At 45.2% G+C, this 15,064-nt stretch overlaps 1 protein-coding gene across 1 annotated transcript in view; it reads right to left on the minus strand.

Annotated features, from left to right (window-relative positions):
• RAB3GAP2 (RAB3 GTPase activating non-catalytic protein subunit 2) overlaps window positions 1–15,064 on the minus strand; it is a 684,945-nt gene that overhangs the window by 115,224 nt on the left and 554,657 nt on the right. The window contains exon 31 of the mRNA XM_086927924.1: window positions 1,202–1,420. Coding sequence (XP_086784050.1) covers window positions 1,202–1,420 — 219 coding nt within the window. The remainder of the gene's footprint in view (window positions 1–1,201; window positions 1,421–15,064) is intronic.

Below are 15,064 nucleotides of genomic sequence, written 5' to 3' on the forward strand. Positions count from 1 at the left end.
TTCAACTCTTGTTCATAACTCTTTCAGACCACCCTTGCTAGACGACTACTGCAGGAAGTTGCGCAGCCTCAGAGGCAGGTGAAGCAGGAGACTCAGTCTGGCCTCCTCAATGCCAGGGACAGAGAAATATTTCTAGCACACACAAGCACTTTGTCCCTTTCCCCGAAATCAAGATTAAATATAACACCGAAAGTTAAAGAAAAGAGTTGCTCTGATCAGCATGTTGCACAAAGAATTCAAATTTTTCCGAAAAAATAAAAAAACAGCAGTCCTGTAAACTTTTGCAAGATGTAACAAAGTTAGAAAAAAAGATATAATGATAGTACGCCGCACAATTTAAAGGTGTTGCATTTAAATTTTACAATGCAGCAGCTGCCTCTTAATGCTAAGACAAGCTTTTACATAAAAAAAAGTGGAGAGCATGGCAGAAAACGCCCTGCCTCAAACTAAAAATGGAAGGAAATGACAGGTATATGGGTATAAGGGATGGCTAAAGTTATATTTATGTAGACTCTGTTACTCGTGATAATGTAGCTGGATGTGGCAAACATTGCTGGGCATCGCTGAAGGCCATCTGTAGCCACAAGGACTTGGCGGAGGGTTTGGCTGAAGACCAAGTCCTGTACCTTGAGTCTGCTGTACAAGGTGTTGGAAGGCAGGTTCTGGAGGAATGCACCTGCTGTGCATACTTTGTACAGTCGGTTGTTTATTTAGTTAGCAGCTAATGTACAGCAACACAAAATACCCCAAAAGTGCAAAAGGGATGTTACGTTTTTTCCAGGGATGAAACAAAAACAAGAACTTCCTTAGAACACTTCACTTGAAGGAATGCTAAATTTCATCATTTATTGATGAACCATGTAAACATAGCTTCCAAATGCAATGCTCATGCCTTCACACAAGATGGCTAGGATGAAATCATCGACATGAAGCGAGATAATAGAAAAGGCACGCTTTTAAAATAATAACGAGTGCAAATCTGTCTCCTGGGCAATTTATAAATAAGACTTAGAAAGGTTATCACGGGAAATATACTAGTATGATAAATGACTGGTATAATGTAACTAAAATAATAGGAGGTATGTTATGTTAAAAATTGGATAGGAAAGTAAGTTAATTGAAATATAGGTTGCTATTTGCTTACAGGTATCGAATTGTAAACACAATTTGTTATCACTAGTAAATTTGTTGAAACCTTTACCTTACTATCGAAGAGAGCGAGTGGTTTCACAGACTTGAGCGAAAACTTCATTATAGCATACAGCATAGAACATAGTGTAGACTGGTGCTCAACCAATGGATAATGAATATGTTTCTGTTCTAGGGCCAGCTCCACAATGGAAGTTGGACCCTCCACTGACATCCAGGAGTCTTCAGTGTCAAGCAATGGTGCGTGCATCTCATCAGTGCCAACATCAGCCTGTAAAGACAATGTTCAAGGTGAAGTCATTTTTTTTTGTTAAACCTTTTTTTTGGATTTCATCATTATACACATCATACAGTTATCACAAGTCATACTTGACTGCTGCTGTATTGTAATAATAAACAACGTTAACATGACATGTCGATGAGACCTCCCGAGCCCTGCCACTGGAGCTACCGGGGGATGCCGCGAAAGTGGTCATTGGTAGGATGATCGTGTTTCTTCGACCTGAATGATAGTCTCTAGTTCATAGTCCCCTGCAAGTGGTGTCAGCAAATGTCAATCCAGGTTCCAAACTGAACTGGGGGGTCCGTAACTCAGGGAATGAGGGGTCGGGGGAGGAGGGGTGGGCTTAGGGGGTCGCATGAGGCTGGGGCAAGTATGGTGGAGCTCTGTGCCATTCTATCACCTGTGGGTCCATTTCCCTATCATGTTCCCTATTGTGTGGCTCGGAAGGTGGCTCGTTTAGGGGGATGGGATAGCAGGGGGCGGGGGGGCTGGGAGAAGCAAGTTCCACCCGGGGGTCCAGTGGCCCCTCTGCAACACCAGCGTGTGTTTGCTTAAAGTCATGTAGGAGTGTCGCCCACTCTAGTGAGATGGGACGCCGTCGTATGCCACGAGCTTCCTCCTGGCGGATGAGGTCTTCTTCCGCTGCGGCCCATTTCTTTACTGCCCCTCCACCATGCTGCTATTGGGGGACCGTCTGTCGCGCGCCAGTGCATTGCCACACTGTGTTTATCTAGCAGTACGGCCAGAATGGCAAATTTGGTCTCAACCTTCTTCCGTTTATTGCGTTTAGAAATGCCTAGAGCGCATGCCTCCCATGTATGAAAATCTGTTAAGTCTGTGACTGTCTGTAGGGTGGCGTGTACTGTCGGCCAAAGTGCCTGTATCACAGGGCATGTCCAAAACATGTGAATGAATGGGGCATCCGGGATGTGGCATCGGGGGCATTCAAAGTGGGATGATGGGTAAAAGCATTTGAGCTTCACCAGCGTGAGATAAGCGCGGTGCAGCACATTAAACTGGATATTTTTTAATCTTTGGTTGCGGGACACTTTTTTGTGGTGTTCTAGGGCTGTCAGTCACTCCCTATCATGGAGGTCGCGGCCGAAGTCCTCCTCCCAGTGGAGCCGTAGTCGTGTTAGTGGCACGCGTCTTAGTTCCATGATGGATTTATAGAGCCATGTGATGTGGTGTCTGCCCGCCCCCATACGGAGTAATGTGTGCAACACCGGGAGTGGCTCTGGTTCCCCATCCCCCTGGTCCCATATCCGCCTGCAGTCCGCCACTATCTGTCAGTGCAGCAGGAATTGGCCGGCTGGGAGCCTGCTTCCTTCTACCAAGTCTGTGAACGGGAGCAGCTGACCGTTGGAGAATAGGGCTTCGGTTTCTGCGATCTGGTGTTCGGGCCATATCCGAAGCTCCCTGGTAGTATAGAATTCGTGCCCTTTAGGGAGTCCCGCCAACGGTAGTATCGGGGAATATAACAGGGTTCCTTTGGACATGTAAAGACAATGTTCAAGGTGAAGTCATACTGTTTATGGAGGCTATACGTATAAAAATAATATAGGTGCACATCCGAGTAATTTTTAGAAGTCTGAATATTAGACCTACAAATAATGTTCGTAAACCAGATTAACATTATCTAGACTATGTCTGTACATTGAAAAAGTCAACAAGGGATATGTACAAATCACTTCACTTTTAAACTTCATTTCGGCTGTAAGCCATAAAAGCACATGGAATAAAACATACATAAAACATTTGACATTTACAGTATAAATGCCCAAAATTCAATACAATAATATAATCAATGAAGCAGCCTATGACATTTTGCTATGAAGTGGGCTCCTACAGCGTAAGGATTTATTGCAATTTGTCTGGGGGTGCCGAATACCTCCCTAGGCTTAAATTAATTGTTGACATAATTGCAAATCTAGCCTCCTGAAGCTAAGTGAGTGCAGCTTTCTGGGCAATAAAATAGGTAATCACCTGCTAAAAGGTTAAAAGAATATAAAACTCTAATCGTAATCCTGTTATACAACAAGTATTAACTATCCTATTCTCCAACAATTGTACAGTTGCCATGTTACTGTTCGCCACTATACAGGTTTCTTATAAGAGATACTTGACTTGTACCTTATTCTACACACACTCAACAGAAAATGAGAGAGAGCAAAGATTGACAAACTGCATGTGTCGAATCTCAGAATCCTGAGTGCTTACTTATGTTCCTTAACTCACAGTTTCTGACAGAGCGGAATAATCCAACACCTCCTTTGTGACACATATATTGGGTAGAAGAAAATAATGGGCTCAATGGTTTCTTTTTGATCCCCACAGGCCGGGCAATGCAACTCCGCTCCCATTTGCAGTAAAAGCCCGGACAGGTAAAGTTTCATACCAGACCTGCAATTAGAGACGCCTGGCTGGAGGAGGTTCTATTTCGTCCAGGAAGTCCTCTAGCTTAAAGGAATCCTTAGCTGTGAAATAGTCATTTGTTAGGGTTCCATGGCTCGACTGGCTATGCATACGATTATCTCCATTTTGAAAGTATGCAGTTTTAATATGTAATTTGGAACTAGCCCCGGCCTGGACCGGGGTATTCTATAGACCCCCAAGGCCGATGGCTATTAATGTACACTTTACATGCTTTAGCCATGGAATTCTGCTAAAGCCCACTTGGGACAAGATTTCCTCTAACCTCTGTTGATAAGCGGATAGTTCCAGGGTGACCCAGTTCCTCCTCCAATAAAGTATGGGGCGCAGTGCCAATTTATCTGAGATATTTCTGGCCCTAAGATCCAGCCTAAGTGGGAGCCATGGAGTGCTTACTGGTAAACTGACAAGTTGTCGCATAAAGCGATTTGCCACCATTTCTTACCCTGGTGTCCTCACAGCTCGGCACCATAGGCAGCAGTCCCCAAGGCTTTAAAACTGTAAATTTGGATCGCTGGTAGAGTAGGGCAATACTGTGCACTGCGTGACATTTTGAGAATGCCTCCCACTGCTTGCTCGGTTTTTAATCATCGCTGTGTAATGTGAGCTTGCAACGCCAGTTGTTCTGTAAGTGTGAGGCCTAAGTACACAAATGTATGGACATGTTCTAATGGGGCTCCTGCCAGAGTGAGATGTGTTGTGGTTGATGTCCCAGGATTAAGCACCATATACTAGGTTTTAACTACATTGATCTCCAATCTCCACATCCTGTAGAAGCAATCAAACTGATCCAGAAGCCTCTGAAGTCCCATCAGTGTTTTGGGGATCAGTGAGGTATCATCAGCAAACATGTATGCAGGAACCCTCATGTTTGCTAACCTAGGCGTGTCATTTTCGCATTGGTCCAGAAATGTAACAAGGCCGTTAATGTAGTATGTAAACAGTGTGGGTGCCAACACGCACCCCTGCCTGACTCTTCTAGTTACGGGGAAGGGATAAGTTAACTTTCCTGCTCTGCCGTGTCTTACCTGCGCAAAGTTGTTAGAATGTAGCCTGACTATGGTATCAAACAAATAGCTTGGCACTCCCATTTCAGAAAGGACCTGCCAGCGAGTATATCTTGGTACCAAATCAAAGGCAATGCACAAATCCACAAACACAACATAAGGTCGTCCTCCTCCCTGTGTAACTGATTTCCAGTTCAACATTTGTAGACAAAACGCTTGATCAATTGTGCTTGTGGACTTTCTGAAGCCTGCCTGTAGAGGTGTCAAAATCTCATTATCAGCAAGCCAATCCTGTAGTCTACCTAGGATCACTTTGCTAAAAAGCTTTTGTGTACTGTCTAAAAGACTTATTGGACGATAATTTGCCAGCAAGTTGCTTGAGCCCTTTTTAAAGATGGGGATTATTTCGGCCCTGGCCCAAGTATGTGGTATGGCTACCCCCTTCGGGATTGCAGAGTACAAATCATTTTTAATAGAAAGATACTCACACAGTGGCTGATCATGGAGAAAATAGTGTATAAATAATGTTAACAAAATGAAAAGATCAGAAAACTAAAGCAAAAATGCTCAAATATCATGACGAAAAATATATAATCATAATTAAAAATGGATTGAATATTAATAAGAGTAAGGTCCTACCAATGGGGTAACTCGAAGCAGGAAGTAAAAAGTTGGGGAGGGAGCAGGGGTGGCAGTCTATTTAAGAACTGTTGCAATAGGACATATGAGTTATGGGAATTCCTGCCAAGAGGATATCAGGCTACATTTGTTGAAGTTAGTGATTGTGGAATGGGGAGACTCTTAGCTTGCAGAGTCTCAGAGGTAGTCAGTATCACCACACTGTTGTAGCTGCACATCTCAAATATAGAGTGGCTTCTGCTGGTCACTAAAGAGTGAGACCCTCATTAAGGTCAGTAGGAAGGACCACTACAGCCTTTACAAGGCTACGGCTTTTGAAAGCAAATCCTTGTGGCTATGGTTGTTTCACTGCTAATGGAGCAACCAAAAAGGTTTCTGCTTGAGGTCTACTGCTGGTCTGCTCTACAGGCGAGTATAGTTTGGCAGACTTATTTTGAATTCCAAGCTTTCTTGAAATTAGCTACAACACTTGTTGACATTTCTGGCTTTTAGTCTCCCAGAAGAAATGGCATCATTTTGTCTGTCCTGCTAATTCCTATTTCTATCGTATTTTATATAAGCCTCCTCTTATGATTATTTTGCGACCACCTGAATGAAGTGCTCCAGTGACTCCCTGACTTCCATCGAATAAGGGCATGTCTTACCCACAAGTGATCTCCATGCTGCCATGGTGGCAGTTTGTGTGCTTCTATGATCTTTCTCTTTGTCAATGGCCTATGCGCCTGTTTTGTCAATAGAGGAGTCCAAATAATAACATGGTTGTATCACTTCCAGGGTAGAGGAAGGGGAGAGGAGAGGGGGGGGAGAGAGGGGGGGATGCCGAAACGGAGGGGGGGGGGGTTTTGGGAGGGCTGGGTAGGGGAGGGGGGCGAGTTTAGCGAGAGGGACGAAGTTTGGTTGGGACTGTTGCCAGTTACAAAAGCGGGGGGGGGACTGAGGGGACCGAAAAGTGGCCTTGCCATCTACCAGACAACGAATTTCACCGATCCATGCGACACCCCCCAGGATGGACCTTTCTCTACATTTGCGCCGCTCAACCTCCGGGGTGTGAGCTAAATGGCTGTGTGAAGATTGAAATGGGGGTCTACCTGCACGCAGATAAATGTCTGGAAGGGTGAATATAAGATGTCATAAATGCCTGTTTTTGCTGCAATAAAAATATATTTACCAAAAAAATGGTTGTATCACTTCCAGTTGTTTTTCCTCGTTTTATGTAAGGTGTTTTCTAGGATCATAATCTTTCATTATTTTTCATTAATTCATTGCCTTGGTCAGCTTGCAGTATTTCTCCATCCTTGCCAGTAGTGGTCTTAAATCTGCAGGGGGTCCATCTCATACCAATAAATTGCCCTTCAGGAGAAAGATGCAGGTCTACCCGCCTGCGCCTGGACCACCCTCCACAGTTGCTGACATTGTAATATAAATGTGCTTCATGTCTACGTTTGTCTACAAATTCAAACATGCAGGGGCTAAGGAGCATTCCTGAGTTTGGTGCCAGTTTTCTACTCAAGGAGGACAAGGAAGATTACAAAATAGTAAAATTTGTATCTGGTGGTGACAAGGCCTGATCACTTAGTGTAGCACAGCTTTACTTAGCTTAAGAAATAACTACAGGCATCTGACTGAATCTAGAAGAATTGTTAAGCTCTGTTCTGCAGGGGAAGGTTGGCAACACAAAGATTTCAGGAAGGGGGAGACAAGTTGTCACCAAAGGAATTGATACGACCGCTCCAAAACTGTGTTAGCAGTGCCTATTTTAGCGCTTCTGCATTAAATGCTTTTACTAACTAGGTAAGGCATAGGTATAATTAAAGAGTAAAATGTTACCAAAGATACTGTTCACAACTCTTCCAATATAGTAAGCAAACAGTTAGGTGGGAAGGTTATGCATACCCTGCCAGAAGATATAGCATCCCTTAGCAAAAATATTTTGCTGTGCAAAAACAAACTTCCAAAGCAAGAGATTATTCTTGAGGAGCAAAATAACAAAGGCCCAATGCACAGGGAGTATTTCCTTGTTCATGGGGGCCACTGTGTGATTTCCCAAACCAGGACTACCATTTCTAGCACAATAGGCTTAGTGGGATCAGGGGGGATTTAAGGGCAATCGCCTCACCCAAAATGGGATGGGCCGCCTCTCACTCTAACCTGGAAGCCCTCCGGTAAACAGAGCCGCAAGTCAAGAGTTTCCATCGGCGGAAACCCAGCAATCCCTCTCCTCCTAAATAGGGAAGGGGAACCATTAGTTTGGAAGAATAATAATTGTTTTAATTTTTTTGGGGCAGATTCACCTTTCCCCAAACTCTAAATGACCCCCACAGAAGTAATGCAAAGTGGTGACACACACTGATGACATTCTGCCATTTGTCTCAAATATAAGAAGGAATATGCTACTTACCAGTATGCATCTGTTCTTGGCATGTAGGGCTGCTGACATTCATATCTGTGCATAGATCACCGCCTAGTGTTGGGACCGGATGATTGCACATTGTTGTCCTGGAAGAGTCTTCGAAGTATCACGAGATAGGTGGCTCCTCCCCTGGACTACAGTGCGCATGGGCATCCTCTCCATCCTCAGATTGTTTTTCGCCATTGGGGCAGTGATGGAGTATGGTACAGTAAGAGATGTCCATGCAAGAAAGTAAGAATGAACGCTACAGCTGCGACAGGCACCGGGGAGGAGGGTGGGCGATATGAATGTCAGCAGCCCTACATGCCAAGAACAGATGCATACTGGTAAGTAGCATATTCCGTTCGAGGCATGTGGGCTGCTGAATTCATATCTGTGCATAGAATGTATAGCAGTCTCTCCCTTAGCAGTGGCTACCTGTGCCAGCTGCAGCAGTCTGAAACAGAGTTTTTAGAACAGCCTGTCCTACAGCAGCTTGCTGTTTGGAATGTACATCTACACAATAGTGTTTTGTGAAAGTATGAATGGTAGACCATGTGGCTGCTCTACATATTTCCTCTAGAGGAATGTTTCCTAGGAAAGACATGGATGCCCCTAGTTTGCGTGTAGAATGCGCTCTTGGAGGAACTGTTAAAGTGCGTTTTGCTTTTAGATAACATATTTGAATGCACTTAACTATCCATCTGGCGAACCCAGATTTAGAAATGGGGTTGCCTTTGTGTTGTGGTGAAAAGGCAACAAACAACTATTCAGTCTTCCTAAAATCCTTAGTTCTATCAATGTAGTATAGAAGAGCTCTCTTGACATCTAGTGTGTAAAGGCCCCTTTCAGGTACTGACTGAGGATTTGGAAAGTACACTGGCAGTTCTATTGTCTGATTGATATGAAAATGTGATACCACTTTTGGCATAAATGTAGGGTTTGTTGTAAGAACTACCCTATTTGCATGTATTTGGATGAATGGCTCTTGAATAGTAAGGGCTTGCAGCTCGCTAACTCTTCTAAGCGAAGTAATCGCTACAAGAAAAGCCACCTTCCATGTTAGAAATTGTAATTCACATGAATGCAATGGTTCAAATGGTGGTCCCATTAGTCTGGTTAAAACGATGTTTAGGTTCCAGACAGGTGAAGGTAGGTGTTTTGGGGGGATTATTCGTTTGAGTCCCTCCATGAATGCTTTAATTGCAGGCACTCTAAACAGCGAAAGATGCTGCCTGTTCTGAAGATAAGCTGCAATGGCAGCTAAGTGTATTCTTATAGATGAATAAGCTAGATTGCAACGATGTAGGTGCAAAAGATAGCAAATGATATTTTGCGTTGTAGCATCTAGTGGGTTTATGTCATTGTTATTACAGTAAATGACAAAACGCTTCCACTTTGATGCGTAACATGCTCTGGTAGTAGGTCTTCTTGCCTCCTTGACAATGTTCATACAGTCAGGAGGTAAGTTTAGGTACCCAAACTCTAAGACTTCAGGAGCCAGATTGCAAGGTTCAGTTGTTGCGGATCTGGGTGCTGTATGTCTCCATGGCTCTGAGTGAGAAGAGTGGGTGTTAGTCGCAGTCTTTGATGAGGCACCACGGAAAGTTCTAGAAAAGTTGTGTACCATGGTTGCCTCGGCCATGTTGGAGCAACCAGGATTAGTGTCAGTGAATGCTGGCGTAGTTTGCGTGCCACTAGCGGTATTAACGGTGCTGGGGAAAAGCGTACGCAAATTTGCCTGACCAGTTCATCCATATAGCATTGCCCAGCTACTGCGGATGTGGAAACCTGGTGGCAAAGTACTGGCATTTTGCGTTTTCTTTTGTGGCGAACAGGTCTATCGCTGGTTGCCCCCACTGTTGGAAGTATGGTTGTAGCACTGTGGGATGAATCTCCCACTCGTGCGTCTGTTGGCTGTGTCTGCTGAGCAGATCCGCTATTTGGTTGTCCTTGCCTGGGAGGTGTTCCTCCATGAGAAAAATGTTTCTCTGAATGGCCCACTTCCACATACTTTGGGCTAGATGTGATAGCTGTGGAGAGTGTGTTCCTCCTTGTTCCTGTATGTAGTACATTGCTGTCATGTTGTCCGTCCGGATCAACACAGTCTTGTTGCATAAATGTACTTTGAACGCTTTTATTGCCAGAAAAATTGCCATCAGCTCTAGCAAGTTGATGTGCATTTTCTTTTGTTGTGTTGTCCATAGGCCCTGCACTGTGTACTGAAGACATGGGCTCCCCATCCTATCAGGGATGCGTCCGTCGTCAACACTATTTGTGGTACAGGCTCTTGGAACAGTCGTCCCTTGCAAAGGTTTTGTGGATTCCACCAATGCAGAGAGTTGTATGCACGACTGGTTACCCACACTAGGTCTTTCAATTGTCCTTGATCCTGGTTCCACTGCCGTGCTAAGTACTCTTGTAGCGGACGCATGTGTAGTCTTGCGTGAGGGACTATGAAGATGCACAAAGCCATTATGCCTATGAGTTGCATAAACACTCGGGCAGAGAGCGAGTGTTGGGGCTTGAACTTTTGGATCAGCAGTTGCATACTGCTGATTCTTGCAGTGTTTAGGTATGCTTTTGCTGCTAGAGTATCTATCGTTGCTCCCAGGTACTGTTGTACATGGGACGGCTGAAGATGAGATTTTGGGTAGTTCAACGTGAAGCCTAGACTGTGCAGGAGGTGAATGGTTTGGAACATGTGGCAGGCACATTGCTGGGCCGACTTTGCTTGTATTAGCCAGTTGTCCAGGTACGGATAGACGTGAATATGTGGTCTTCTCAAATGTGCAGCTACTGTCGCTAGGCATTTTGTGAACACCCTCGGGGCTGTTGTTACACCAAATGGAAGGACTTTGAATTGGTAATGTTGATTCTGTATTGTGAACCTGAGATATTTCCTGTGAGCAGGATGTATCGGTATATGGAAGTTTGCGTCTTTGAGGACCAAAGTTGCGAGGAAGTCTCCTTGTTGCAGCAGTGGTAAGACTTGTTGTAGAGTGAGCATATGAAAATGCTCTGATAAAATGTATTGATTTAGGGGCCTGAGGTCCAATATTGGTCTGAGAGACTCGTCCTTTTTGGGGATGAGGAAGTATAGTGAGTATACCCCTGTACCCTGATGTTCTAATGGTACTAGTTCTATGGCCCCTTTTTGCAGCATGCTGATGACTTCTTGCTGCAATAAGTTTAGGTGTTCTACAGACATAGGACGGTGTCTTGGTGGTATGTTGGGTGGTGTGGAGGTTAGCTCTAGGCAATAGACATCCTGGATAATTTGCCTTACCCACTTGTCTGTAGTGATGTTTTGCCAGACCGGTAGGAACTGCTGTAATCGTCCCCCGACTGGTGTTGTATGGTCTGGGGGTAGCGTTAAGAAGTCACTGTTTTGTGTTGGTAGAGGATCTGGTGGTATTATTCCCTCGTCCTCTGCCTTTGTTGTTATTGCCGCGGTATCCACCTCTATTGTTCTTATTGTAGGTGGTTTGCGTATTCCCTTTGTAGTTTGAGGTCTGCTGTGATGAGTTACCTCTTGCAGCTCCTCTGTAATTGGAGCGACGAAAGGAGCCTCTATGTTGTTGGGAATGCAAAGCTCCCATAGATTTAGCCGTCTCAGTGTCTTTTTTCATCTTGTCCAGGATTTTATCTACAGCTGGACCAAATAAATAGTCAGGATTTACTGGTTGGTTTAATAAAGTAGACTGGACTTCATTTTTGAAACCTGAAATGCGAAGCCACGCCTCCTGAGCATAACACTGGTGTTAACTGATCTGGCCGCTGTATCTGCCACGTCTAGGGCACATTTAATGGAGGCGTATTTATTAACTTTCCCTCCTGTACTAGGTCTTCAGCCTGTTCCTTGTAAGGTTCAGGTAAATACTGGAGAAGTGTCTCTAAGGTGTCATAGTGTGCCCTGTCGTACCTAGCCAACAGGGCTTGCGTATTAGATATTCGCCATATATTAGCTGCTTGAGCACCTACCCTCTTTCCTGAGGCCTCTAAGATCTTTGATTCTTTGTCAGGAGGTGGAGCTTCTCCAGTTGTTTGTGAGTTTGCACGTTTACGTGCATTGGATACCACTAAAGAATCCAAAGGCACTTGTCCCTTAATATATGTGGGGTCTACTGGTGCTGGCCTGTATTTCCTCTCTATTCTGGGGTTAATGACCCGTGCCCTAGTTCTTTCTTTAAATATGTCACCTGCATGTTTAAGTACCCCTTTTAACATAGGTAGTGCTTTGACAGATCTTTCTGATGTGGCAAAAGTGTCAAAGAGGAAATCTTCCTCAATGGGGTCTGCATGCATCTCTACATTGTGATGGAGGGCTGCCGTATCTATTAGTGCATTAAAAGCAGCTGTATCCTCTGTAGGAGAAGGCTTAGCAGGGTATGCAGGTGTATCTGGAATGGGCTGAGAGTTACCAGGATGTACTGGGTCTGCCCATGGTTGAGCTGGACTGTCTTGGTCAGGGTCTACTGGGTAACTGTATTCCTCGTTATCTTCATAATCCACCTCTTCATCTGAGTGTGTGTGTGTATATGTGTACTATTAGGTATAGTTGGTTTTATAGGCTCAAATAGAATAGGTGAAGTAGAACAGTCCCTTTTCATTTTGAGTGGGATGATATAAGTCTCTTTATCAGTTTCTGGTCGGATTTTTCTCTTGTAGAGAGTGACTTTGCCAGAATTAGGGTAATGTAAAGTTTTGACTGTTCTTCTGATGAGGGGTCTGGATATAAGATCTCCTGCTCAGTAGTCCTTGGCTTTTTTCCCAATGTCTTTGGTTTTGTTTGTTTTGGTTCGATCCCGGTCTTCAGGTCGACCGCCTTTGCCTTAAAGGAAGTTGTTAGGCCAAATTTGATCGGTCCGAGAGCCCTCGGTGTTACAACAGTCTTTTTAGGTTGTGCCTATTTCTTTGAAGCCGATGTTTTTATCGATTCGACGTTCTTTGTCGGGTCGATAGTACCCTTCTGACCTTGTGGCGTCTTTGGAACCTGTGGTTTTGGAACGATGCTTTGCGGTCTCGGCTCGATGGCCTTCTTCGGGTCGATTTTCTTCTGCTCGATCGTCTTCGGTTGCACAGCTATTGGTTTGTCGACTCTCTGTTTCGGTTCGACAACCTTCTTCGGATCGAGTCCCTTTTTTGTGTTGTAGGCTGTCGGCGCCGATCTTATCAGTTCAACGGCCTTTTGTTTTGGAGTGGATATAGGTGCGCTGGCCTTCGGCTCGACGACCCTTGTGTTCAACTCCGATGGATCGACATAGTTTGGTCCGAAGACCGTATTGTCGACGATCTTCTTTGGGATCGACTCCGATGGATCGACGTAGTTTGGTCCGAAGACTGTGTAGTCAATCAGTTTCGGTTCCATAACTTTTGGTTTCGATATCAACAATCTCGGGTAATGTTGATCCGATAGCTCTTTTCTAATATTCTTAGCCGAGCTGTATCGCGGGGCTGTAGAATGGGTTTCGAGATCTTGGCTAAGGCCTTCCGGCAATGCCTCGACCTGAGCCTGTGGAACCATAGAAGTGTATGTCTGGGGTGTCGTACTCCCGGTTGGCCCCGTTTCATCACTGGAGTCGTCTTTGACGGCTCAGATCCCTTGTTCGTCGTCTCCTACCTCGACGATGACTTCTCCTTCGTCGACATAGTAGTTGGAGTCATGCTCTGAATCTTGATCAGACTGTTGATCTGATTCTTCGGCTTCGACGAGATCTTCTTCATCGGCAAAGATATTTTACGGCTCCGGCGCTGGTTTCTGCATGATTAGCCTAGCGGCCCGTCGAATCCGAAGTGTCTTCTTGGATCGAAATTGGGCACAGGCTAGGCAGTCGGCTTCATTTTGTTCCGGAGATAAACACTTGTTACATACAGGGTGTCTATCTATATGTGGGTATTTCGAATTACAAAGAGGGCATCTTTTGAATGGACTTCGTTCCATCGACGCCTGGTCCCTTTGGCGTCGAGAAGGTGTCATGTGCTGGTAACCTCTGACAGTGTGAAAACCAGAAAGGCCCGCGGCCCGATTCAATGTCCTGAGTTGAATAAACTGTAAATAAAGCTGTCGGCACCGATCAAAAACAATACCGACGAGTCCGAAGGCCTTTTAGAAAAGTTTTTTTCGATTCCGAACTTCGAGTAAAGGAAAGTACATCTGAACCCAATGGCGGAAAAAAACAATCTGAGGATGGAGAGGATGCCCATGCGCACTGTAGTCCAGGGGAGGAACCACCTATCTCGTGATACTTCGAAGACTCTTCCAGGACAACAATGTGCAATCATCCGGACCCAACACTAGGCGGTGATCTATGCACAGATATGAATTCAGCAGCCCACATGCCTCGAACATTCCCTTACAGACACCCTTACGTTGTTTGAAATGTAGAGTAAAGCTTATGGTTATGAACTAAATGTTTGCAAATCAGAAGCAATTTCTGTCTCTATATTTATTGGAAAACTGGGTCTTCTGAGCCCAATCGGTCCCTAGGAGGAACCTACTATGCAGGTATAAAGATCTTGCTCAATATTTTTAAAGAAGCGTCCACCAAACTGAAGGATAATTTAGGGCTCGTAAGGGTTGTGACCAGTGAACTTTTTCATATTGAGTACAATTATTAAAATAAATTAGAGGAAGGCAGCCATGTAAGATGTGCTTTTCTTGAGCTCCGTCTCCGGCACCTACACTTTACCAATCCTGCCCCCCAGTGACCTATGAGACCATATACACCATCTGCTGTGGCCCTCGGATGCGCAGCAGCCCGGAAAGGAGATACTGTCCCGCGCTGAAGGACGGGTGAAGTCCAAGGACTCGAAGCAGTGAGTGAAGTTGCTGACCTGTGGCACAGTGGCGTAGCTAGGCCTTTGGCCGCCCGTAGCGATACCTTCGTTGGCTGCCCGCGCTGTGGCAGAATTTAGGGGGAGGAGAGCACTGGGGATTCCTGCGATCGCCGCAGCTAAGAGCACAGGAGGGGGCCTCGCTACGCCACTGCTGTGGCAGAGGTAGGATATGCTGGCGAAACCAGTGCCTAGCCCCCCGATGACTGGAAGCAACCTTGCAGAGTCGCGGACTAGCCTCTTGATGATCGGCCATGCGGAGCCTACAGAAGAAGAGACGAGTTGCGTTGAGGACAGGGTGGCATCCTCGGTCCCCTGGGGTGAAAG

Source organism: Lissotriton vulgaris, chromosome 6, assembly GCF_964263255.1.
Source record: "Lissotriton vulgaris chromosome 6, aLisVul1.2, whole genome shotgun sequence".
Classification (NCBI taxonomy): domain Eukaryota; kingdom Metazoa; phylum Chordata; class Amphibia; order Caudata; family Salamandridae; genus Lissotriton; species Lissotriton vulgaris.